This window comes from Protomyctophum bolini (genome assembly GCF_963924005.1).
Source record: "Protomyctophum bolini genome assembly, chromosome: 11".
Taxonomy (NCBI): domain Eukaryota; kingdom Metazoa; phylum Chordata; class Actinopteri; order Myctophiformes; family Myctophidae; genus Protomyctophum; species Protomyctophum bolini.
The window spans coordinates 34,671,386-34,696,741 of NC_137872.1; the positions used below are offsets into that span (position 1 = coordinate 34,671,386).

At 43.8% G+C, this 25,356-nt stretch overlaps 1 protein-coding gene across 1 annotated transcript; it reads right to left on the minus strand.

The window, feature by feature from the left end:
- Positions 1-1,006: 1,006 nt before the first annotated feature.
- Positions 1,007-25,120, minus strand: map3k3 (mitogen-activated protein kinase kinase kinase 3). The gene is made up of 17 exons (XM_080776678.1): positions 24,505-25,120; positions 20,817-20,904; positions 20,027-20,163; positions 19,240-19,280; positions 18,377-18,476; positions 17,656-17,769; positions 16,868-16,994; positions 15,035-15,168; positions 14,345-14,418; positions 13,756-13,823; positions 13,368-13,463; positions 10,975-11,139; positions 10,461-10,609; positions 7,965-8,096; positions 7,165-7,294; positions 6,480-6,657; positions 1,007-4,198 (listed from the first exon to the last, which is right to left on the minus strand). Exons 2-17 carry the CDS (start codon positions 20,818-20,820, stop codon positions 3,970-3,972), a joined length of 1,878 nt encoding a protein of 625 aa, XP_080632804.1. The 5' UTR covers positions 20,821-20,904; positions 24,505-25,120; the 3' UTR covers positions 1,007-3,969.
- Positions 25,121-25,356: the final 236 nt, after the last annotated feature.

The following is a 25,356-nucleotide window of genomic DNA, read 5'->3' on the forward strand; positions in this document are numbered from 1 at the left end:
CTTGCCGCCGTGGGCGTGGCCTGGTCACTTTGCAACAGCTCCCAGCCAGCAATTCTGAAACAAAACCTGGATCACATGACGAGGGGGAATCCCACCTGTGGACGTACTTCATAAAGATGCAGGGGGCAGAAAGTACTGGTGATCTACGTAGCCAGATGTATGGAGGTGATGGAGATGAGGTCCGAGGATGACCTAGAAGAGTGTGCAATGGTATATACAGTAAGGGTGCAACAATGACCAACATGGAACTGCAAGCGAATCTCACACAGCCACTAAAACACACAATCCTCTCCAGCTCAATAACATGTAATTGACGTTCCACTCCAGTAACAATGAATTAAACCATCTAAATGACCTCACTCTGTGTGCTTGAGCAAATTGATTAGTTACATTTATGCTAATATAATATAATCAAATGCTGTTTTATGACAATGAAATATGATTTAGATTACACAGCGACTTTACATAATGGCCAACAGTATAATTGTAAATCTCTCTCTCGCACGTGCGACTTTACATAGTGACCAACAGTATAATTGTGAATCTCTCACGTGACACACGCGCGCGCGCGCGCACACACACACACACACACACACACACACACACACACACACAGGAGGCTATAAAACCAAAATCCATCCATCTTATCACATAAGCTCAACAAAAGGAACCTTTTGTTACAATAGCTTTCCCATCTCACTGCCACAGATATGTTCACAGAAATCCCTCTTGTGTGTTCGCCTCCGGTGTTTTTCCTCAGAGAAGAAAGAACACAGAGATGTTCAGAGAGAAAAGGATGAGCGAGAGAACAATATCTATCACTCAGCTTCTTACTTTAACAATGGGCTCAGTCCACTGTGTCCATTTATTTACTGAGTCTGTATTTGTTAGCAGCTCATGACACCGATACAAGACATGCTAAGTTGCCTTCATTACGCTATAAGCGTAGGCCTACAAAACAATTGAACAAAACACATTGTGAATTTGTGATAGAAGACAACAAAAAGACAAAACAAAACAATTTATTTGTTTTTGAGGGAAGGCATGATATATAAAACCGCTGTCATTAAACATACTACTCTTTTTCTTATTGTAAAATAAATTTGATACACTGGACTTTGCACTGCAAGTCCTGTCGTGGTACACAATCATTTACATATATAAAATCTCTAAAGAACTAGCTCATATTCATTTGCTTACCCCAGGGTTCTTTCTTTGTATCTTTATCCTTTAAAATATTAACTGATATAATTGCAATACAGAACTTATTTCAGCTGCCTTTTAGCATTCAGCAGCCAGGTAAAACTTCATAGATAAGAGTTAAGCCTAATTTATACATGGTGAAGGACAACAACTGATTATCCAGCCACTTCTTAACAAAATTAGGCAAGTATTAGCAAGCCTTTTAGCTTAGTGCTGATTAGACCATACATTCAATACTCGAAGTGTGAACCCTGGGCTAAACAAAGTCGTCTTATTGGGTGGAACAGCGAACTCTGACTGCTAGTAGGCTACTTGCTACAGTGCTGAACATGTGTGGCTCGCAGCGCACACACACAAACACTAACCTCATCCAGTCACAGAAACACTGAGACCTAAAAGGTAAATGCTATAAGTATGGCCCATACAGGATTGAACATGCACTCATTATTTTAACTTTCCCAATTGTCACTTATGCAAGTTTAACTTTCAGCACAAGTAATGTTCTCAATACAGGTTTGTATAAGTTTCAAAGTGTAACCCAACGATCTAGACACAGGTAACTAGAACAGTGGGCCCCAGAGAACACTGCAGGGCACCATTGTGTTTAAATATTTTATATTTGATTTAATCTACATTTATTTTACAAATGAGCATATTTTACATTTAAGGCCCAATATTTCATTTGCATGTCAGCAGATATCACTGAAGCAGAATCTAAAATCCTGTATCCATCATTCTTCGGCACATTCTAAAAAATGAACACCTGTCAGACTGAGCCAGCATATTATTACATTTAAGGCCCAATATTTATTTTGCCACAAATTGCTACAAAACCTGTGAGTGTCATTTTCGGGATAAACAACAAGTTGAAGGGTACGTTCAAATTGTGTATACTTTACATGATTCCAGACCATTTTCCAAAGCATAGATGTATTCATTTTTGAAGAGAAACTGCCAAATGCCAATGGCGCCAACATGGTTTAGGTGTCCACTAGACCTGTATCTGTAGACAACTACACAGCAAAAGCTTCAGTGTAAAGGATTTTACAGTGCAGGCCTATGTTGCCAATGGATACGTTATATTTCAAATAATTTTAATGAATATTTCTAGGAATGTTTCTTGCACTGGAGCATGAACTAGACTGCCAGAGTCCATTTTCCACCCAGTTTTCAATTATAACCCCAATTATGAAATCTTTGCAAAACCAGCTGCTTTCAATTTAGACATAACTTCCTGAAAGAAATGGTCTATATATAAAAAATATATTTATACATATATATTTGCATATAACATCAAATTGGATGAACACAGGGATATAAATAAAAGTGAAACAACTTTCACATTTAAAAGTAAAAACAAAACACTTTGGTGAGGGGAACAAAAGCCCAACAACATTCATTTTACAATAAAAGTGCATCTGACTTAAATAGGCCCTTGAACAAAGGGGTCCCAGTCAGGGATGTTTGGCCCAGCTGCACATCATCAACAGTGTGCTTTCAGGCAAACGCAAACGGTCGGTCAATCACTGTCTAATCAAGGCCTATTGGGTAGCCAAGAGTTATACTTATAGTTGCGTGCCCGTATCGTTGCACCAAAACAACACCCGATCTACAAGATCACAACGCAAAGTTTTGTGAAGCTTGTAGATCTGCTCATTTCAGTGTGGCATGCGCCCAAATATAAATCAGGCATAGGTACAGTATATTGCCTTAACAAAACACCACTTGCTTTGTCAGCGGATATCACCGAAGCAAATGCAGAATCTAAAACGCCTGTATCCGCCATTCTTTGGCACATTCTAAAATGAACACCTGTCAGAGACGGCGAATGAAGGTAGGATTATTGGGAAGGCAGCATGAGATTACGGGAAGTCTTAAAAAAGATCTTTAAAAGGATCTCTGTCAAAAGGGGAACTTAAAGGACGGCATCTAAGCAGTATCGGGGATAAGGAAGAGAAAGCAGAGTCCATTCTCATTAACCCATTTAGGCCAAGACGTCGAAATTAAAACAACTTTCTGAAAGATTTGAGGCACATTTTAACGATTTTTCAAAAATAGAAGACCTACAAGTACATAGCGCGCCACCGACTGGCTTATAGATCTGCTATTTTTCAATAGCTAAATTATAACAATGTTTAAAACACCAAAGGGGGTTTAACACTGCTTGTAGTGCACCAGAGACCATTCAGCATGGCGGGCATTGCCCTGGGGATTAAGGTTACGTGACTTGGGTTTGAGACAGCTCAGCTATAGAAGCTTGAACGGCTACGTTTCCTGTCAAACACTTCAGCACATTTCAGGCGTTTCTCTTAAAATCATAGTGAGAGAATGTAAACAGAGAAGTGGATCTTTATCATGTTTCCGGGACATATTCGGTACATACCTCTGACTTGCATGTAGTTATCGGAGTGCATTGTTCTTTAAAACATTGCAGTGTACGGAGATCATCAGACCAGTCAACGGAGAGATAACCTTGGTTTTTTGCTTCCCCCTGGTGGTGAATATAATAAGAGCATGCACTGGTAAGGGTTGTCAAGGCAGCACACGGACTGTGATTGTCAACACCAATAATGGCTCTGGTGCGAACAACAGTGCAGTCAGAAATGAAACCATCTGTCTGCCATGGCAGTGTTTGAGAGCTGTTGGAAGGTCAGTTCCATGCTCTGGTGATCCTGGCGTTCTGCTGCAGAGCTACACAAGCTGCTGAGGGAGGCTACATGTGAACCACGACCGAGGCACGTGTTCAGAGACAGTATCAGGCAAGTCTCAACACAGGATCTGGGAGAAGGAATGTCGAAGAAGCTCCTCTGCGCCGGGTCTGTGCTTGGCCTCCACGAAGATGCGCCGGACGAAGTCACGCGTGTGGTCGGAGATGTGCGAGGGCAGCAGGGGGTTGGTGGGCTGTGTGGCGATCTTAAATATGGCCGCCATGGCCTCATATTCGGCCCAGGGTGGCTTCTCGGTCAGCATCTCCACCACAGTACAGCCGAGGCTCCTTGGTAACACAAAGATACACACGATAGGACATTTCTATTTGTCTCCCATTAAATATATTTTAAGGACTGGGTGACGTTATTGACCAAATTAAATACCACATACAAGTTTTATTGAAAACTTCAATGTTTAATATGAATACGCACAAGATATTTGTATGATGTATTTGTTGTTCATTTAGTTCAGCTAGAACCGTCTAATACCGTCTATAGAACTTTAGACAGCGGCGGAAGCTGTATGCCCAAGCAAACATGCTGTGTCGCAAATGTAGCATGTTCGGTCAGGTTCTCAACTACATTGTGGAACCATTGGTGCAAATGTTTGTATGTCAGAAACTGAACAGTGTGGGATATGTGCATTTTATTTTTTATTTTCTGTTACATTGTATTGTTTAATTGTGATATGGATCTCCTTGGGTCTGACAAAGATTGATTGATTGATTGATATATCATTATTACAATAACTGCTGGTGCTACTGGCATGACCCCAATGGAGACTGGAGGGAATATTACGACCTCTGTTACAAGCTCACAGCCTGGCCTTCAGCCAATCACATCCCTCGTCTGATGCGTCACCAGCCAATCATATATATTGCACCAGGGACTGCTCTGGCATCAGGTGGATTCATACCACTGTCAAGGCCTGCGTGTGGGAGAGTGATGAATTCCTCTGAAAACGGAGTAACCACTTAAACCCTACATACTTTGTAGACCAGCGGGTCCTCCGGGGTCTATCCTTGGCCCTCTCCTCTTTCCCCTGTACACTAAATCTTTTCACCACAAACAGCTGATATGATCGACAAGCTCACAACACGCCCCAACGTGATGGAAATCATTTAAAAACATTGTTTTTAATGAATTTCTGCCAAATGTTTGTCTATTTCTGCTTATTATGACATGGCCAGAATAGGGATGCTAGGATTAAATGTAGCAACTTCCCTGATTATATAACATAAGAAAACTGCCTCTGACACAATTTTCACTTCCTTGACATTCAACTCCTCATGCCAAGAATCACTACTGCAGCAGAAGCAGCAGCAAGTTCATCCAAAGAATAAACCTCCTTATAAGGGCGTCAAGGGTACAACTCTGGGTAATGCAACCGAACAACTCTCTTTTTTATTTTGTCGTCAGTGAACAAATGCCTTAACATCTGTAAATAAAATATAAATTCACCTTCTAGCCCCTTAAACAGACTGATCCGTTTCCTCATCTTACCCTAGGAACAAACGAAAGGAAATTTTCTCTACCCTCATTCATTCACTGGGTGGCAAACTGCAGCCGAAACACTGATGGAATACATTGGAGTCAATGGAGCCGAGTGGACAAGCATAATGAAGTTGAACAAACATATTTCGGAATAATTGAGACCATTGTAAAATAATCGCTTCTGGAAAATAAAAGACATGTAACACATTATTGTTTGCTGTGTTGCTTTTCGATGTGTACACTGTAAATGTATAGAGGTATCTAAAGAGCACAAAGTACGTTTCTGAACGTGCCAAGTTTCGCGGGGCTATCCATCGTTTCCTGATATATCGCGATACCTCCAAGACAGAAACGTTACCTGCTGTTGTTGATTGATGCCTCAATAAAATGATGTACTGCGCACATCGAAAAGCAAGTGATTAGAAAACAACCTCTGATATGTCTTCTTTCATAGTCCTAAACTGATTATATGACGGAAAGGTCGGAATTGTCGGTCGGTTGGGCCAGTCGGCTCCATCGACTGCTATGAATTTCATCGAACTTCCAGTGCGAGGTTTGTCACAGAAGAGCGTCATGGCGCATCCCCGGTGTCCAGTCACGTGACTCACGTCCATTCCTTTCAGCATTTTCCTTGATTGATCTTACCAGCAGCGTTGAAAAATGTTTGTCGACTACCCTTTTTCACTGACGAAAACTAAATGAAAACTAAGCGATGATGACTAAAACTAAGACTAAATATATTGACAATTTCGTCAACAAATAAAATAGACTAAAATGTTAGGAAGGAACTAGTGGACAAGAGATCCAGTATAAGTCATTTTACACTTGGTTGCATGCTGACAATAACTGATCTACAAGCACACCGCAGCCCGCAAAAATGCATTTTTGTCGACAAGAAAACAACTGTAGATTCAGTCGACTAAAAACGCATGACATTTAGTCGACTAAAACTAGACTAACACTAAAACATTCCAGGTGACTAAAACATGAAACATTTACTTTATTCAAAAGTATGACTACGGTATAGTCTAAAACTAAAATCAAATTTTACTGCCAAAAAGCAACAGTGCTTACCAGACGTCAGCCTTTCTGCCATAGCCCTCTCCACTGATCACCTCCGGGCTCATCCAGTAGGGGGTGCCGGTCACAGAGCGGATGCCGGTGCCAGACATGCAGATGGTCTGCAGCCTCTTGCTGGCACCAAAGTCGCCCAGCTTCACGTTGCCTGCAGAGTCCCGCAGGATGTTGGCCCCTGAAGACAGACCCATAGGAGAATACATTGAATATTATTCTATAACCGGGTCACCTTCTTCCACGCTCTGCAAACGTAACTCTATGTCTAAACTATCTATCTATCAGGGTATACCGGTATTTATCCAGCGTCTAACTGTGCCATAACTCATTTTGTCACCTAAACAACAGTAACAGTAGCTAGGCATCTGATGCGAGGTTCTGCTAAACAGAAGTACCTTCAGTGGTATAGAGTAACATTTACTCAAGTACTTTACTTAAGTACAATTTTGAGGTATTTTTTTTACTTTCCTGGAGTATTTCCAAATTTCTGCATAATGAGTGCTTTCTACTTTTGGTACCAATACCAATACTTTTGTACTTTTACTCAAGTAATTTTCGCAATTCCGGACTTTTACTTGCAACACTATATATTTAGTAGGCCTATCATTGCATGATACAATACTTTTATATATAAGTAAAAAAAATGTGAGTGCTTTTTCCACCACTGAACAGAAATAAGTGGTACCTTTGATGTCCCTGTGAACGATCATGTTACTGTGCAGATAGGACATTCCCTCCAGGATCTGTCTGGTGTACTTCCGGGTCACATTCTCCGTCAGAGCCCCGTAGGCCTTCAGCTGGTCTTTGACTGAACCCTGGGAGGAGGAAGGAAGTGCGTGGTTTACATTCCAGACCCTTAAAGACAGCAGGGCAGTCATGCATTGCAGACCCTTTGAATGTAAACGTGTCTGTTGATACCAGTGCCATGGTCTCTGCAAGTGGTTTACTACAATTCACTTCCAGTTGTGAACGTTTGGTCGCAAACAGTGGCACAGCAAGTCAGCGGACTTTATCGTGTCACACAGTTGCGCATGCCCACTACTTATTAATATTTTTATTTTTATTTTTGTAAGATATTTTGGGGACTTTTCTGTCTTTATTTATAGATCACGGTGTAGATAGACAGGAAGGAAGGGGGAGAGAGAGAAGGAGAGAGACATGCAGCGAAGCTCGTCAGACTCGGGGACGGGACTGGAACCCCGCGATGCACTGCCCGGCCCGCTTATGTGCCTTAGTGCCTGGACCCCAGGCCGATTAATTAATATCCATACATTTCCATAAATGAGAAGACAGTGCTGCCTCAGAATTAAAGTAAATAACAAACCTTTGTTAGCAGGGAATTGCCTTGTAACATCCAGCCCTATAGCTGTGAGACCAAAGACCAAAGCCTGATTTGTACTCGCTTGCCCACTGTTGGGCGACACCAAGCGCGACTAAGTATAAATCACCACTAAGCCTCCATGTGTGGATATTACTGGGACTCACCCCTGGCATGTACTCCATGAAAATGGTAAGGGTCTTCTCAGCGAGGTCCCTCAGGCAGCCGTAGTATTGGACAATACGCTCATGATGTAGATTCTTCAGCAACTGGATCTCACACTCCAAAGCACTTACCTCCTAAAGAAAAACAACAACAACAAGTCAATGGGAGGAAGAAAGCATTCATTAATGCTTAATTAATATACCGTTGTATGAGAAAGTATAAAACAGGCTTAAACCACATCATTCGTATTATCGTAAACAACATAGGCAGAGAATGGATAAAGACAAGCATCCACGCCCAAATATTTGTCTTATTTCATTCGTTTCACAAGATGCCAAATCACACATCAGCAGTTTTGGAATGTCAAAATCAAAAGAGGAGATTCCACTGCTATGCTCACAAAAATTGGACACCACTTGTATATTGGCTATGTTCGGCAAATACATTAAATTTTAGTGTAGAGGGGAAAAAGGCAGGTATAGAGCCCTGTATAGACTCCGCTCAACAAAGTATATAGGGTTACGATCGATTGACTAACTGAAAACTATAATTTTGGTAAAAATGGGGATTTAACCCTTTTAGGAGTGAATATCTTATGAATACAACGGACAGTGACGAATGGAAGACAGCATGAGGGCGACAATTCTGGGGCAAACTTGCCGGCATACGAGTAGAACCCAAAGCAGAGAAAAAGGAGGCCAATGCAGTTCAATTCCTCAAAAAAGAGGTTCCGGTGTTTACTGTTTATTTTAGGGAATGTGAACACAAAGGTCACATCACTGGGGACAGACAGACAGAGAGAGACAGAGAGAGAGACATACAGACAGACAGACAAAGGAAAAGAGAGAAAGGGAGGCAGATAGTAAAAGAGATAAGACAGATCAATAGAAAAACAGAGACACACACAAAGAAATAAAATAGAGTGAAGGGAAAGTCGAGGCACAAAGTATTCCCAACGGCCGACACGAAAGCCAACAAAATACGACGTAGAAAAACACAACGACTGATACACATCCGCTGCAGGCTAGCGGTTAGAGAGGAGGAGTGGGGGGGCTTTAAGGGGTGACAGGAGGCCACGGCAAGGCCGACCCCCCCCCCCCCCCCCTTCTCTCATCAACCCCCACAAACACTCCACTCAGATACAGGAAGTGACAGTACATGTTTTCTCCATGGCAGACAGGAAAGGACATTAAAACAGAGGGGTGGTTGTGTGTGTGTCACTGTGTGTGTGTGTGTGTGTGTGTGTGTGTCTGTGTGTGTCTGTGTGTGTCTGTGTGTGTGTGTGTGTGAGCAGGGGGGGGGAAGGGTCTGCGTCTTCAATACATTCCACCTCCTCCAGTGGATTTCTTTCCTGGGAGATTCATCGCTGCATCTTGAAATGGGGTCACTTGAACACCGCGGAGGTGCATTTAACAGACCAGTGTTCAGTCAAGACACGCCGAATACCTGCACTACTGCACAGTACAACGGCCAGGGCAGATAAACCATGAGCCATGACAGATTAACGTGCAGAACGTATCATGACCTCAGATCCCTGGCATTGTTCCAGCAGAGACGTGGCACTGGCTCAGCATCTCTGGTCGACCATCGTCAACATACTGGAAACAAAAGGGACCGTGACTCTTAGGACGTGTGTGTGTGTGTGTGGCGGCGCTACAATAAACAGGGAGCGATTACAGGCCGTGGTTTAGCAGCTAGTATATGCGTAATGAATGCAGGCCGAATATGAAATGTGCAACAAGAATGCTGGGCCCACACTTTGCCGTGAATAGGTTACCCTGTGCAGACCGGCTTTAATATCTGCAGGGGGACTTAATTAAACGAAGTTGGAGAGGAGTGCGTTCTCTCGCGATGTCAGGAACTTTGTAAATGAAGACATTTAATAACAAGACCCTGTCCTGTAGCTGATCTCAGGGCAGAGAATGAGCGGTGTATACCGAAGACACAAAGAGCCCCTTTAGGGGTAACATGTTAGGCATTCAAACAGTCAGTTAAATCTACTGCCACTACTACAGTAGAAGGGCAGAAAATGGAACTGATAAAAAGAGAAGCAATGGTAGACATCAGTGAGGATGTGATGGAAACCAGACATGGTTCCTAGTCTGTGCAGACAGTAAAAAAAAAAGATGTATTTTTTTTTTTTACTCTGACCATAGTTTTAACCCATTACAATCAGGAAAGCATCCGTGTCATTTTAGATTTAAAAGAATCTTGAAAGGTTGTGCAAATCTTCCTGAATTATATATATTTCTATTTTTTTGTTGTTGCAAACATTTTAACTCAAATCTGTGCTTATCAAACATTATTAACTCAAACTCAAATCTGTGCTTCTCGGGGGTTCCTGGAACAAAATATTTGAAGATGGGGGTCCCCGGGGTCCTCTTTTGGGAAGATATAGAAACATAGGTTTTTCAGAGAACCGTTAGGTTAAAGGAGCATCTCACCTTGCTGGTCTCAGGGCTGTTTCAGAGAACTGTTAGGTTAAAGGAGCATCTCACCTTGCTGGTCTCAGGGCTGTCGGGATCAAAGTGGACCTGCTTGGCAGCCAGCTCCCTCCCAGTGTCCACGTCGTAACACAGATAGACCCTCCCAAACGCTCCCTGGCCCAGAAGCTTGCCTCTCCGCCACGTCACTGGAGCACTGGGTGCTTTGGAAGATGTACAGTCGTGTCAATACAAAATACTGTAGTTTACAAAGATACAAACCCACAACGACAAAAGTCTTATTGTCACTGAGGGCGGCATGCAGGGCTTTGGGTGGCGTCAACATGGCGTCGTACGGTTGACGCCATGTTTCTCCATGGAAGGAAAGAAACATGCGCAGTGGGCTATATGCAGCCAACACTTCCTCCTTCAGCTTCCTTGGTCTGCAACTGCGCATGTTTCTTTCCTTCCATGGAGCACCATGTGAGCAACATGGCGGCGCCCTTACGGTCTTCACGTCCCGTCCTCTTTAGACAGTCCTTGCTATGCATGAGGAGTCCAACTACAATCTAAGTTCCCACACACTTACATTTATGAGCAACGGGGCGCTCCTGAGGGCGGAGCCTGCCCTGGGCGTCGACTAACTGCCGGCTGCCCTGCAGGCTCTCCTCGCTGCCGTTGAGCGAGCGCCGCGACGGCACCAACGTGAACAGGTTGCCCTGGGGGCGGCGTATCCGCGGGAACGTCCGCCGGCCTGGGGGGGCGGAAGGTTTGATTGATTGATTGATTGAATGAATACTTTGCAGAACAAAAGCACAGGAAAGTACAGTTCAACAATACAAGGTCTGCTAGCAGCTAGAGGGCCTTGGCCTCATGCTGCACCACTCCTTTGAGGTACTGAGTGAGTGGTTCTCAAAAGAAAAAGTATAAAATGGACAGAACATTATGCTTTCAAACTGTTAACCCATTTAGACCTGACGTCGAAATTTATAAAATGTCTTCTAAATCCTGACAGTTTTCTGTCAGGATTTGCACCACAGTTTCACGATTTTTCAAAAATAGCAGACCTACAAGCTTGTAGGTCTGCTATTTTTCAATAGCTAAAGCATAACATAATGCTAACACCAAAAGGGGTTCCCGCCCCAAAATGGGTACAGTCTATGGCTTGTGAGGAAGAAATGATAGGGTTGCTTATATCTAACATTTATATTTTACGGTCACTCATTCTCTTGCCATTTTTTATTATTTAGCCATACCCCTTATCCCTAAACTTATTTTTATTTATTCTTTACTATTTTGAAAACATTTTAAAATTGTTAAACTAGCCGATCTACATCGACACGTTGTGAGCTTGTAGATTTGAACAATGTTTTTCAAATTAGTAAAAAAAGGCAAAGAAGTTTAGGAATTATGGGTATAGCACTGGCGAAAAATAGGACCCCCCCAAGTGTCTTTTACTACGTTGTTGGGCTACCATGCCACGAGCTGCCAGAACAACTTCAGTGAGTGCACTTTGGCATAAATTGTGCAAGTCTCTAGTAATCTAACTAAATAACAAAAGAAATTCCCTCATTTGGTGTTTTGGATGATGTTGGTGGAGAGAGCACTATCTAACACGTCAGTTGGATTTAGATCTGGAGACTGCGATGGTTATAGCATAATGATTCACATCATGCTAATACTCAATGATCCTTCTGTCTTTTAAAAACTCTAAGTGAACCAAAATGATGTGAGAAAATGCCCCTGAAAGCATAACAGAGCCACTGGACGTCCTCATTGAAGAAGCCGAGCATTCAGGCCTGTACCGTTCTCTTGGTGTTCACCACACATTCTACATTTGGAGAATATGGTGAAGGATGACTCATGTGACCATATCATCTTTTCCACATCTCTGTTACACCCCATGAACTCTCAAACGTGCATCTGTCTATGTAATGAGGGGTTTATATACACTGCAACCCTGCAATAACTTATCTCTCCATGTAGTTGTCGACACATTGCTCTTGCTGACAGTCTGAGTTCTCAATCAGAGGAAGATCTGCCCTTCTGTTTTTTTCCATATACCAATCAATGGTTTTTCCAGACTCGATGGTCCATCATATATGACACTAATGCACGAGCGTCACAGCCATAGAATGTGAGCTTTCACCCACAATTTCTATAGCTGTAGATGTCTTTCCCATACATGGAAATTCAGATGCCAGTTTAGTAAACGTTTCTATGGAAGTAGGTGGACAGATAACACACATATCTGTACTGAGTTGACTTGAGTTCAAGTGTATCATCATCATCATTATCCTTAAGACTATTCAGATCCTAGATGCCACGTCTTTCCATCGGATCCTCCTGTCAGCCATTGCTGCTCCCAGTTCTTGGAATGTCAGTCCTGTGTCCCTGGAGATTGTGTCGGGATATGTATGAGGCCTTGGTTCCTCTGGACCATGGGTTTTCAACAGGTGGTCCGTGGAGGTATTACATGTGGTCCCTGTGACCATGCATTTAGTAATGTAGGATTTGTTGATTTGTTTTAAATGTTCTTTCCACTAGTTGAGAAACCGTGAACTGAATGACCTGGTGACCTTATGATGAGTCCATCCATGTAGTAATTTACTGACAAGTTGGAGTTCAAGAAATTCAACAGAAAAAGGGAGTTAGAATCTCAAGAAGGGGGAAGTGCTTGTCTGGTTGAGTCATTAGTAGTCAACGGTTGGGATGTATACACATGGGATGCATAGCAAGTGTTAACTTACAAAAGCACTAATCTTAGCCCATATCCCCACCCAACACAACAGTGGTCCCCAGGTTGATTCTAAGTCAGGGTGGTGGTCCCTGGTTCACAATCAGTTGATCCGTGCTACGGTTGTTGTTGTTGTTGGTGGCAGTTCACCATAGATCTGCTCAAAGTGTATGGTCCTGGAGTAATTCAAAAACAGACTCAACATAAATGTGAGACTGGGATAGATGAGAGGCATATAAGCTTACCTTCACTGTGGTCCTTGTGATGTAAGGAGACGTGGTACCTCCGGGGATAGGTGCCTCCTTTCCCCATCACCCTGTCGTACATGTGATTCTCCCGGTCTGGAACCAAAACAACATGGCCAAGAGGCCAAAGGTTAGCAGAAGAATGCCATAATTCAATTCACAGTTTAGCTCGTTTGCACACAACGCTATCCAGTCCACGTGAGCTTCTGCAGTTAAGACCGGCTTTGCTGCTCGGGACAACACTTGTGGCACTGTTACTAGAAGACGTGAAATGGTTGGAGGCTGTTTTAAGTGCTGGCTAGTGGCACCGTTGCTGCCAGGAGCTATTTTTGGGAAGAGATGCCGTGAATCTGGGCAGAGAGAGAGGCCAGTCAGTCGGGCAACCCACCTGAGACCTCCTGCCGGTTGTCAGGGTAGCTCTTTGCTCTGTGCATACGAGACTTCCTCATGGAGGGGCTGCAAGGGACAGAGACGCAGAATAATTGCTACCCAGTGGAACACTTACAAGCACAAAGTTCTCATGATTACACATGTGTAAAATGTGGTTGGCACTACTGAAAATGTTTAATATATAACTTAGCTGTACTTGGAACACTAGCTGTATCTGTCAATGTATCAATGTGAGTTATAAAAATCATTGCACACTGTGAGAGGGAAGGTGACTGATTTAACCTGTTGTGCCTTGATCAAGTCCATTCACAACAGGTGCGCAGCCACACCCAGCTCTGAGTCCAGTTCTAGTTTGACTCAGGCCAGGTGTGACTGCTTAAATCAGTCACCCTCTCACACACACACACACACACACACACACACACACACACACACACACACACACACACACACACAGTCAAATTTAACTCTCAGGGTGTACAGATGGAAGCAAATGGACCCATAACTCTTGAGTGTACAGGTCTGTTTACTCCCAGAGTTAAATGAAAAACTCTGGGATTTTTACGGTGTGTCTTTCTTTTCCTCACCTATCAGAGCTGCTGTCCAGAGACTGACAGCTTCCAGAGACAGAGTTCTCCGTGCTGCTCCAGGGATCAAGCACCTACGGAGAGAGGACAGCATTGTGTGTGTTTTCGTTGTAATGTTTACATGTCATGTGCGCATTACTATTTTGTATACATAAGAATATATAAAATTTAAGTAAAGATTATATGAATAAAACATTTGAATATCTTTCATACAGGAAAGAAATCCACCCCTGAAACAGAATCCACATTTCTTCATTCCGATCGTAACGGTCCCGTTAATCATTATTTCATGCCTAATGGAGCAGGTCCAGATAGCGGCTTAGCTCCCTTGACGTGCGGCTTAGAGAGAGGCTTGTTTTATGTCTCCACAAAACTCAACTGAAGTATTTCAAGATCACGAACCCATAAAACTGGGATTTTCCCTTTAACCCAGTCTAGACGGGAAACCCCTTTCGGTGTTAGCATTATGATATGCTTTAGCTATTGAAAAATAGCAGATCTACAAGCTCATAGCGCGCCACCGAGTGGCGCGCTACGAGCTTGTAGGTCTGCTATTTTTGATTGACATAGAAACATAGCTTTCTCTGAAAACTGTCAGGATGCAGTCATGCAGAAGACATTTTTAGAATCTGATCTCAGGTCAAAATGGGTTAAAAAATTAAATGTGTGCAGTGCGGCGCTGTGACTCACACACTGATCACTGGTCTCGGGGATGAACTCGCCCTCGCTGTTGATGCTGGTATACGAGCCCTGGCGAGCGATCCTCTGCTGACGCTCGGGCACGTAGCCCGGGGGCGGAGAGCTGCGCCCCGTGTTCTGAGAGCCTGCAGCCATTGGACAGGAGGAGAAGAAGACACGTTATTATGGGAACACATCCAAAAGAAGTCACATGCAATCAATTCAAAAGGAGCGACGGGAGGAGGAGCAAAGTGAAATGTGATGAATTAAAACTAAATTGCGAAATATCTGACTCTAGAATTTGTGATACTAGACTCTAGTATCACAAATTCTAGAGTCAGATATTTCGCAACGGGCAACGCTCTAGTAACTAGAGCGTTGCCCGTTTTGGGCACTACTGGCCTACTTGGAACGATGCAAGTTGGAAATGCATGCCCCACCCCGTTATCATGTCTGTGTCCCTTTTATGGCCATATATGGAGTTATTTGTCAGGCATGCCCAAATATGGAGTATATGCAGATGTCAGAACCTCGTTATGTCAGAACAGGCCCAGCTCCATATATGGAGATGTCCGGAGCCCGGGCAGGGGCCTTTTGTGCTGGTTCTGGACAACCAGCACGTCTCTGTACGGTACACACAGAGACGTGGTGCATTTATATTAGGAACGATGCAAGTTGGAAATGATGCCCCCGCCCAGTTATTATGACCGTGTCCCTTTTTATGCCACCGTTGTCAGGCATGCCCAAATATGGAGTCTATGCCAGAATGTCAGAATGATGTCAGAACAGGGCCAGCTCCATATATGGAGATATAGGGGTTTGATCAGGTACAGAGCCCCGGATTACAGACTTACACACTACGTTGCACGTTACGTACAGAGACTTATAGATAGATTATTTTCAAATTAGTTTTTTTGCAGGTGAAACTTATGGGAATTCTTATGGTTTGTGATATGAAATGTGAGCATAAAATAAATCACAGTAATCATTAAATCATGTCTTCCATCATATTCAAGGGCTCCAGTCACTTTCAGCTTAGAACAATGCAGAGGGGTGCGTGTCGGAAGCTCGTTAATGTTACATGCATCAAGGAAATGATGTTTCGGGTTAGGGTTAGATATCGTGATCCGAATAGCCCTGGCTGATATATATGATAATAAACAAGACAAACACATCAGCGGAGACAATAATAACTGTAGTGATATTCCAACCCTAAAAAAAAAAAGAACAAAGCAAAAGTAAAAAAACATATCTCTCCTTTTATTATCTATGAAAAAGTGAATATAAATGAATATTTATGATTGTTGCAGGCGCCATTCTGCTCAAAGGGAGCAACAGTCTCCCCGCGGCCCCCCTCCTCCCCACTGCTCGGCTCGTGGAGAACCTAATCACAACAACCTCCTGCAGACCCTCCTCCCCGCACCGCTCAAAACAACCAATATTTTGTGAACCAGGCCTGCTGGTGGTGGTCAGCAGGCATTGTAGAACAGCCAGCGATGGCGGACAGGAAAGGGAAGAGGACCCACTGCTAAGAGGGGAAGCCAGAGAGAGAGAGAGAGAGAGAGAGAGAGAGAGAGAGAGAGAGAGAGAGAGAGAGAGAGAGAGAGAGCGCAATGGAAACAAAGATAGAGCAATAGGCGAAGCGGGGTGGACAATATGACATAACAGCGACCCAATATCAACATAGCAGTGAGCCCTCTGTTTCTTTTTTTTTTAAAGCCTGAACACGATGGCGCTATACTTCCTTTTTACAATGTGTGTGTGTGAGCCAACTTGTCAAAGACAGAAAGAGGACGTTCAAGCCAGGACAGCAGGAGGTGTGACCCCCCCGCTGCTCACACTCACTAGAGGACAGGTGGCGCCCCCTGGGCTCCGAGGTCTGGTACGCTGTACTGACGTCCCCCGTCGACTGAGAGGCCTTTATCCTCACCTGCTTAGACACTGTGTGGTGGGAGGAGGAGGAGGGAGAGGCCTGGAGATGGAGAGAGAGAGATAGAGAGATATGGGGAGAATGACAGAAAGAGAGAGAGAGAGAGAGAGAGAGGGAGAAGGAGAAATGGAAGGAGGAGAGAAGGAGGGAGGGAGAGCAAAAGAGAGAGAGAGTGGAGAACAGGCGGATTATACATACACTGCTGTGAGCGCATAGGCTGTTGCATTTGATATCCTGCCCGCAAGGATGTTCTGAACTATCTTCTAACTTCTAAGGAAGGGAAATTGTTTCATGACTTTTCTGGATTTTAGCCACTGCATGACAACGCCATAAAGGCACGATACACAAACATTAGTGTATAGTCACGACAGAACTTACACAAGAACCTGCACACTGCACTCAGTACTAACCCAATACAACAAGAGAACAACACACACAAGTCTGCAAAATGACCAGCTGATCAGCTGAAGCCTAAAACAAATTCAAATTAATGTTGTCGCTCAATAATGGGGATAAACAGATACTCCATTACTGTATGTGCTCATATATATATTTTTTTGTATGTGCAATTTGTGCATGCATGCATACATGTCAGAGTGTGTATGTTCACGTATGATTGCTGCATTGAAGTGTTCTCCGTAAGTCTGTGAGTGTGAGTGTGTGTGTGTGTGTGTGTGTGTGTGTGTGTGTGTGTAGGTCTCACGTTGCGGTGTTCCTGCGTCAGAAGCAGAATCTTGATGCTCTTCATGTTGGAGCTGCGGTCCAGTAGGTCGATGGCTTTGTCCAGGTCGTCCTGATTTCGCAGTGGAATGGACAACTGAACGAGACACACACACACACACACACACACACACACACACACACACACACACACACACACACACACACACACATCAGCTACTTTGACTATGTATGTTTGGACAAGGGCTGGACAATATGAACAAAATAAATAAATCAAATAAAAAGCATATTACACACATAAAAAGCCCAGTAAAGCGTCTCTTGTGTCCTAAACATCATTAAAATAAGCTCTGGTTGCAAAAGGGGTGAAGTGGCTCTTTAAGACTTAAGTAATCACTTTTGTCATGTGATGAATATTACGATATATCAGAAAGGGAAGACATAATACATCGTCCTTTTCACATCACTTCCTTTTTTGTGTGTGAAAAGGACACGCTGGCATTTTCTTCCCTTTCTGATGCATCATCGAGCCTTTAAATAACTAGAAGGGTTTTTTCCTCTAACATGGAGTGTCGCGGCTTGTCTACTTCGGCAGTCTTTTTTCTCCTCGTGATATCGCGATATGCCACATCCCAGATGATATCCAGTCTCATATCTCTATATCGATATAACATTGATATTGTATGGTGCTCATTGTTGTGTAGCAGGTTTAGAGAGGAGAGAGTTTGGAATCCAAACGGCACCTCATTGTTCATGTAGTGCAGGTCTAGCAGCTGGCCGAAGACCGTCTTGATTTTCTGCTGGATTTCCTCAAAGATCACCGGGCGGCCGAACATCAGGATTCTGCATAAGCAGGCATTTGGACAAGACACATGGCCAAGATAAACCAGCTGCCATTGAAACCACAAGAGATTTACCGTCACGCCTGGTTTATGATTTCTTTTCTACTACGTGCACACAGTGAACGAACACATATGCTAGCAAACGCGTGCACACACACACGCGCGCACACACACACACACACACACACACACACACACACACACACACACACACACACACACACACACACGCACGCACACACACACCTCTACAAAGTAACGTCCTAAGAGTGTGTACAAATGTAACCGAATGGACCAATTTCGTACGCTCTCGGTTAAATGAGCGCTGAGGACTTTACAGTGTAAGTATACACCTTGCATAGCTGTGGTTTGTCCTGGCAGCCGCAGCCCAAACCACGGTCCTTTCCCTTTTCCAGTCTGCAGCTCACATACCAGTCTTGAATTAAGTGCCGGAGTGTGTGTTGGCATTGACTCGTTCTCATGAACTGAGACGTGCCACTGGACAAGTTCGGCATGTCTGAACAAGCATGCGTGTGTGTGTGTGTGTGTGTGTGTGTGTGTGTGTGTGTGTGTGTGTGTGTGTGTGTGTGTGTGTGTGTGTACTGTGTATCCTAAATCATAACTCCACAACTCAATTATTTGCATATGGAAATATACATCCACAGTAAAAAATGTTGATGTTGATTTAACTAAGCGAGTACACAATATACATTGACATTAACAACACAATACACATGATCAAACGAGCAGACCGGTTGTCTCACCTCCTCTCTCCCGAGAACTCGAACTTGATCCTGACGTCGTCCTAAATGGACAGCAGAGCCGGTTCCAGGACGGCGGCGTCAGAGGTCATGAAAGGGTCACAAATAAAAGGGAGACATCTTTCATCACCATGTAAGGCCACGACTTCCCCAGTTACTGTAAGTGTTGTTTATTATAGCCAGGACAAAACGTAATGGCTGCGGTTGGTGTGGGATTCTGGCCTCTCTCGACCTGGTATTACTCAGAGTGATGTAACTTTGTGTAAGAGATTGTACTGAGAGAACAGACTACTGGTTCTCTTGTCCTACTGCCTACAGCGTGGATGAACCCGCCGCTGGTCATTACTTTTGCACCGCAAGCAACTTCAAGAACATGGGAAAGACAGAACGGAGTATTTTCTGGTCCCCGGGGGCAGGGGAAATTAGCCAGCAGATGGCTATTCAGATGGCTTTGGCGATCGCATGTGGCTGTGGGGTAGCTGTTAGACGTTTAAGTGTCTTGCTCAAGGATACTTTGACAAGTTGAGCGGGCAAGCCAAGGTCCAACCGGTCCAATGTTCCAGTTCCCAGAATTGACTGTACTAAAGCTCACAGAGATTTCAAAGGACATTATTTTAATTGAACTGGTGAATTTTACACCAGACAATGCAATTTGTCTGGTTAATCTTACACTGCCCTAGCCTGAAGAAAGCATAATTATGCAGGCTGGCTTATACTGTAGGCGCTTAATTATTCTTTTCATTGCTTTTCTTTTTATCCAGCATTAGCCCATGCAGCAGAGATCCCGTACCTGTCGGTTGGCCTGGGCAGTGTGGGCACCTGGCAGTGGCTTCGGCTTGCCAGTGTCATAAGATGGCACAGGCTGGCGCCGTGTCATCTGGAGGGCCACCAGGTCTTTCATTATAGAGTGGAGAGCCTGTCTCTCATCTGGACAGGATAATGGGTTGGAAAAGAATACACAGTTAGAGCAGGGATTGGTGGATTCATGCCATATACAGCGTGCGTGTGTGTGTCTGTGTGTGTGTGTGTGTGTGAGAGAGAGAGTGAGTGAGAGTGAGAGAGAATGCAGCAATGACTGCTTAGCCCTGCACTGGAAAGGTGTGTGAAGACAATTAGTAAGTCACCCTTAACTAAAACCATATTGGGAGAGTATCCTGTGACGGGGCGTAAGAGACGACTGCCATGCTTTTTGATATTCCCATTCCCATGTTTGATCTCGGAGCGAGCGCTGCCTTGGCTGCGTTAGATCACGAAGGGAAAATATTCTCCCTTTGTGTAGCTTGGACAGACATCATACGGCCCAGGGGCAGCGCAGAGAGAGAACCAGACCCCCATCTCCATAACACTGAAAACCAATCCTTCACCCGCCGCCGCCTGCAGTGTCTGGAGCAACGGCTAACACGGCCTCTATGGCCTGGGGGACAGCGCTTAGTGCTTGAGAAACTGTGTGGAAATGTGCTTGCGCGCGTGCGTGTATGTGTGTGTGTGTGTGCGTGCAAGTGCCCGTTATTATTTTGGCACACATGGAAGAAAATCATGCACTACAAGTCTGTGTAGCATCACAACATAGACAGACTCACTCATTTTGGCGACGTGTTCGTTTGTTGTCTATGTGCCAATCTTCAGAGACTGGTATCTGCAGCGCCACCTTCCATCCAGGACCTGCAGCTGTAAACACCAACGTCATTTGGTTGGTACACACACAGGTCCATTTTTGTACACACTCAGAGCTAAATTAGCACCCATGTTTTTGCAGCTTAGGCTTAAGGAAAGGGGAGAAAGTTCCAGAAATTAGGGTATCATTTCTGTTTTTTTAAAGAATGACATTCAGACCCGCTATATGGTCAGAAAATGGAATGCAGTGAGTGGACCGTAACCCACGATGCTACCCCACAGAACAGGATAACGATACTACAGCAGAGACCAGCAGAGGAAAGGGAATCATAGGGATAACAAGGTTTTGAAGAGCCGGGTAATTAACATGTCTCCATGTTGTAATCAAGCTAAATGGTATGTGATTCGTTTTTGCATGATGGGGTATTTTAATGAGATGCTGTAGAAAAATCATAGCGTTCCTCTACAGAGCAGGTCATTTTTGCCCTATGGGGGGGGGGGGGGCATATAAAAAATTGAATCAGACTAAAGGGCTTTTCTGCGATAGGCCTGTCGAGTGGGAAACTCAAATATAAAAAGACAGAAACTGTGCACCACACGTGAGAATGTGGGAGCGTGTTTTGTCCATGAGGAAGACAATTGGAAAGGTCTGAAACTCAAGCTGCATTGGCACTGATCAGGGCCCCAATCCATATGGAGAGAAAGTTCTCACTGGGAATACTTTTCCATTTTAAATATCTGAAAGCTTTAGCCTTCTCAAATATCATGTGCCGTAAAACACTTACTCAACTGTGTCATAACTCCACTGTTAATGTTAAGAGGGCAATTTTATTTTTTATAGGGATCATTTGAGGTCGGAGCCAGATACACATTTCATGATTTGGCATGTCCCTCAATAAAATAGTGGTCAATCCAAGGTGACAACGTTATAAATGTAGCCATTTTCTTTAGTGGAGTGTGGTCCCAAATCGGTAACAATAAACTGAAGAACAGCTATAATTGAACACAGACTACAAAAGTTATTTTGGAAAGACCTCAGTCTTCTTAACTTTAAAGACTTCAAACATGAATTGTTTAACAATTAAGACAATGGGTTTAATGTAGTATTGTAAAACAGATGTAACATATTTTCATATTATAGATTTGTGCAAGGACAATAAGCAGCCAGCTAATCACTATCTCTTCAATTCTTTGACAATAACAAACGAAAGAAGAAACGTTAACAAGAACAAATATTGCTACAAGGAGGTTAGGACATAACGCGTGCATGTGTGTGTGTGGGGTGTCAGGCCAGCAGTTCAGTGTTTTGCTTGAGCACGAGCCACAGTGAGTCATATCTTTGTGAGGTAGTATTAGTAAACTATGTCACTCCAGATAAGATTAGTATATTCACTATTCCTGCCCTACACAACATCTCACTACTCCCAGATCAATAAGTTCCTATCATTGATCCAAATGGACAACCACAGGTTATGGATCAAAACCAGAGGAAGCCAGAACCACAATAATCACCTCACAGACAGACAGATCTAACCTTTTGCAGCGACTATGACCATTCTACATATAAACATTGTTGGGTCGAACCCTCGAATGAGTATGGAGAATTAGAGCTCAGAGCACAGGGCTCCATCAGGCCAGGTAGTAGAAGTTACTCTTAGCAATGAAATATTAAAACTCCAACAGGTCCGTCTTGATGATATTGACTATAGCGATAATGTGTACCGATTTGCGTGAAGTGTATGAGTAATATCCAAAAATGGGTTTGGAAAGAACTCTCCTGGTGGCACTATAATGGGCTGATGTGAAAACTTTGGGTCAGAGGTTCTGCTCTGGCCTCCAGGAGATCGGGCCAACGGCCGGTACACAGACGGATGGAGGAACACGTGCACACACACACACACACACACACACACACACACACACACACACACACACACACACACACACACACACACACACAAATAGAAGAAATGCAAGAGAAAAACAAAATGCCTGGATGATACATACAGCAAAGGAAGTGTAGTTGGCTGGTTGAGGTGATGTATTTCAGTGTTAAGACGTTTTGTTGAGGGTAGAAAACAAGAGACTCTATTGCTGACTGTACTGTATATGAAATGTCTATCTCCGGCACCTGAGGCAAGTCAGTGACTCTGGATTTCTGGGTAATAATCACCCACAGGAATGCTGAGCATGTCCGTCTGTGGTCAACGGAGCGCTGGCACTTTCAAGCTGCCTCGCTATAGTCACTGTGCTCACCTTTCCTTCCCCCGACACCAAAACTTTGGTCTTCAAGCCCCCATACATACATCATGCATGGTTCTTTCCTCTGCCTAGCATTCATTCTATGAGGAAATACCAAGCCCTTTACCCGACAGCAAATACTCTACCATGAGTTTAACATGGAGGTGGAAGCGATCTGGCAATGTCCAGGTGACATCCCCAGAAGTGACTATAGCCTCTCTGTCAATCTGTTGGTCACTCTGTTCTCTCCCCAGCTCTCCTGATTTTAATTAACCTCCAAAATGGAATGAGGGGAATTCAGCAGAGAGACAGACGGAGAGCGAGAGAGAGAGAGAGTCCACTGCCAGTCCAGTCAGCTGTGCCCGCTTTATTTTCCTTGTATCACATTTCCAGGACTAGCAGGATTTACATGGATTTTCCTCCTCCTCCCCCCCCCCCCACTCCTCTCCGTCTGCTTAAGAGGTGTTTAGTCTGAGGCTGTTTTTCCCAGCCACAGTCCTTGCTCTGTCTATAGACTCGTGGTGTTGCATCTGGAGACAGTGCCTTGCAACAACCAAAGAAATCCCCCTGAGGAGGCCCTTCAGCTGATGTTCTGTGTTTTAAGGCTCCCGCCTTGCTCTGGATCTGGGAGACCTCCTAACTGTTGTTAGACCACAATAGAGTACAGGATACTCTGGTGTAATAGCATTTTACTTAGCCTCTTAATACAGCAAAACTGCGGAACTGTATGATGTGATGTCTAGTCTTGAAGGTGGAGAAAATGCCATGGATTTCAGAATATTTGATGGACCATCTGTTAAGGCTCAGCTGCCTTGTACCTTCTGTTTTGTTTCATCGGATTCCTGGGTGATGATCATTAAACATGTTCATATCACCCACTGTAACAAGTATTTTAGTAATAAGCAGCTATTAAGCAATAGGCAGCACTGAGTCTGAACCCAACACCAACATAATTTGTCAGTGACAGATGTAAACCAAATTAGAATCAACTTTATTGTCACATCACAGGTTTACAAGGTAAAAAAAAGTGGGTGAATTTAGTTTGCATAGTTCCCTTCATAAGAAAGGGAAGCCACACATTGGTTTGCAGTTTGCATTATTCCAGCCATAGGCTAGCTATACAACAACAACGAGATCTAAATGCTAGTATTAGTAGGTTATTATATCTGTAAAGTCTTTGTCTTGAGGGGGGGGGGGGGGGGGAACCAAACAAAAGAAACATCCTTAGCCTCTAAAGACAGTGCATTTTAATTTTAAATATAAAAAGGAGTCATGTTGTATATTGAGTATATTGAATAATAAGTGTAATGATGGTACTTATGGGTTACATATGACAAGCAGAGCAAATACAAAGCAAACAAGGCCGCTTTCATACATGTGATGCTGGTCAGACTGACAGGTGCACATCATTACCTGTTGCTCTAGCTCTCAGGGATGAGAGTGCTCGCCTCTCCGTCTGCAGCAACTTCTTTCACCACAGTAGCTTGGTCGTAGATATGGTCCAACTGAACCGCTAGTCCCTGTGAAGCATCGCGATTTCTGTGCTGTGCTTTAGTGACAGTAGTCATCAGGCCGACCACACTGAGATGTGTGCGGATGGCACAGTGGGGGGTCGCCCCCCAGGTGTGGGGGCGCTTGCAGGGGGAGCGCAGTTGGTAGAAAATGATGTGAATGTAACACACAAGCTGAAACCAGAATGTCACATAAGATCCTCGGTGTTGGCTTTGCGTTTAAAAAAGGGAGAAAATTTGACAGCCGAAGAATTCTACATCGGGCTTCTGAAAACGTACAGCCTAAAGAACGGTCTGTTCAAAGACCACAACAGAACTTTAGAAAACATTTTTGCGAGAGTCCCATTGCATGTCAACTGATGAGGCCTACAGCCCGAACTGGCGAAGGTGAACACGGATTCATGGTGGGTTTTTCCACAATGCTCACAAAAGGTGCAACAATAACCGTATTGCCTTTATGAAATCCATTTGTAACTGTAGGCATACACCAAAGGAAAATGACCAGGCGATTTCCGTGATTTTGCAGATTTCCCCTCTATAGGACTGTCACTTTTTCCACTACACTACTAACGTTATGTCTAGTTAATTGTGCTTGCAGATGAATAATGACATGGTCCAGTCACCTCGATGCGCTTCCAACGTAGCCCTGAGTTATTTAAGTGTTCACTGTGTTCGGATAGGCCAATAATGCCCTACAACAACAAACCTCAGTGGAAAAGTGCTTCAGGACGCGACATTGTTGCAGGCGGTCAGA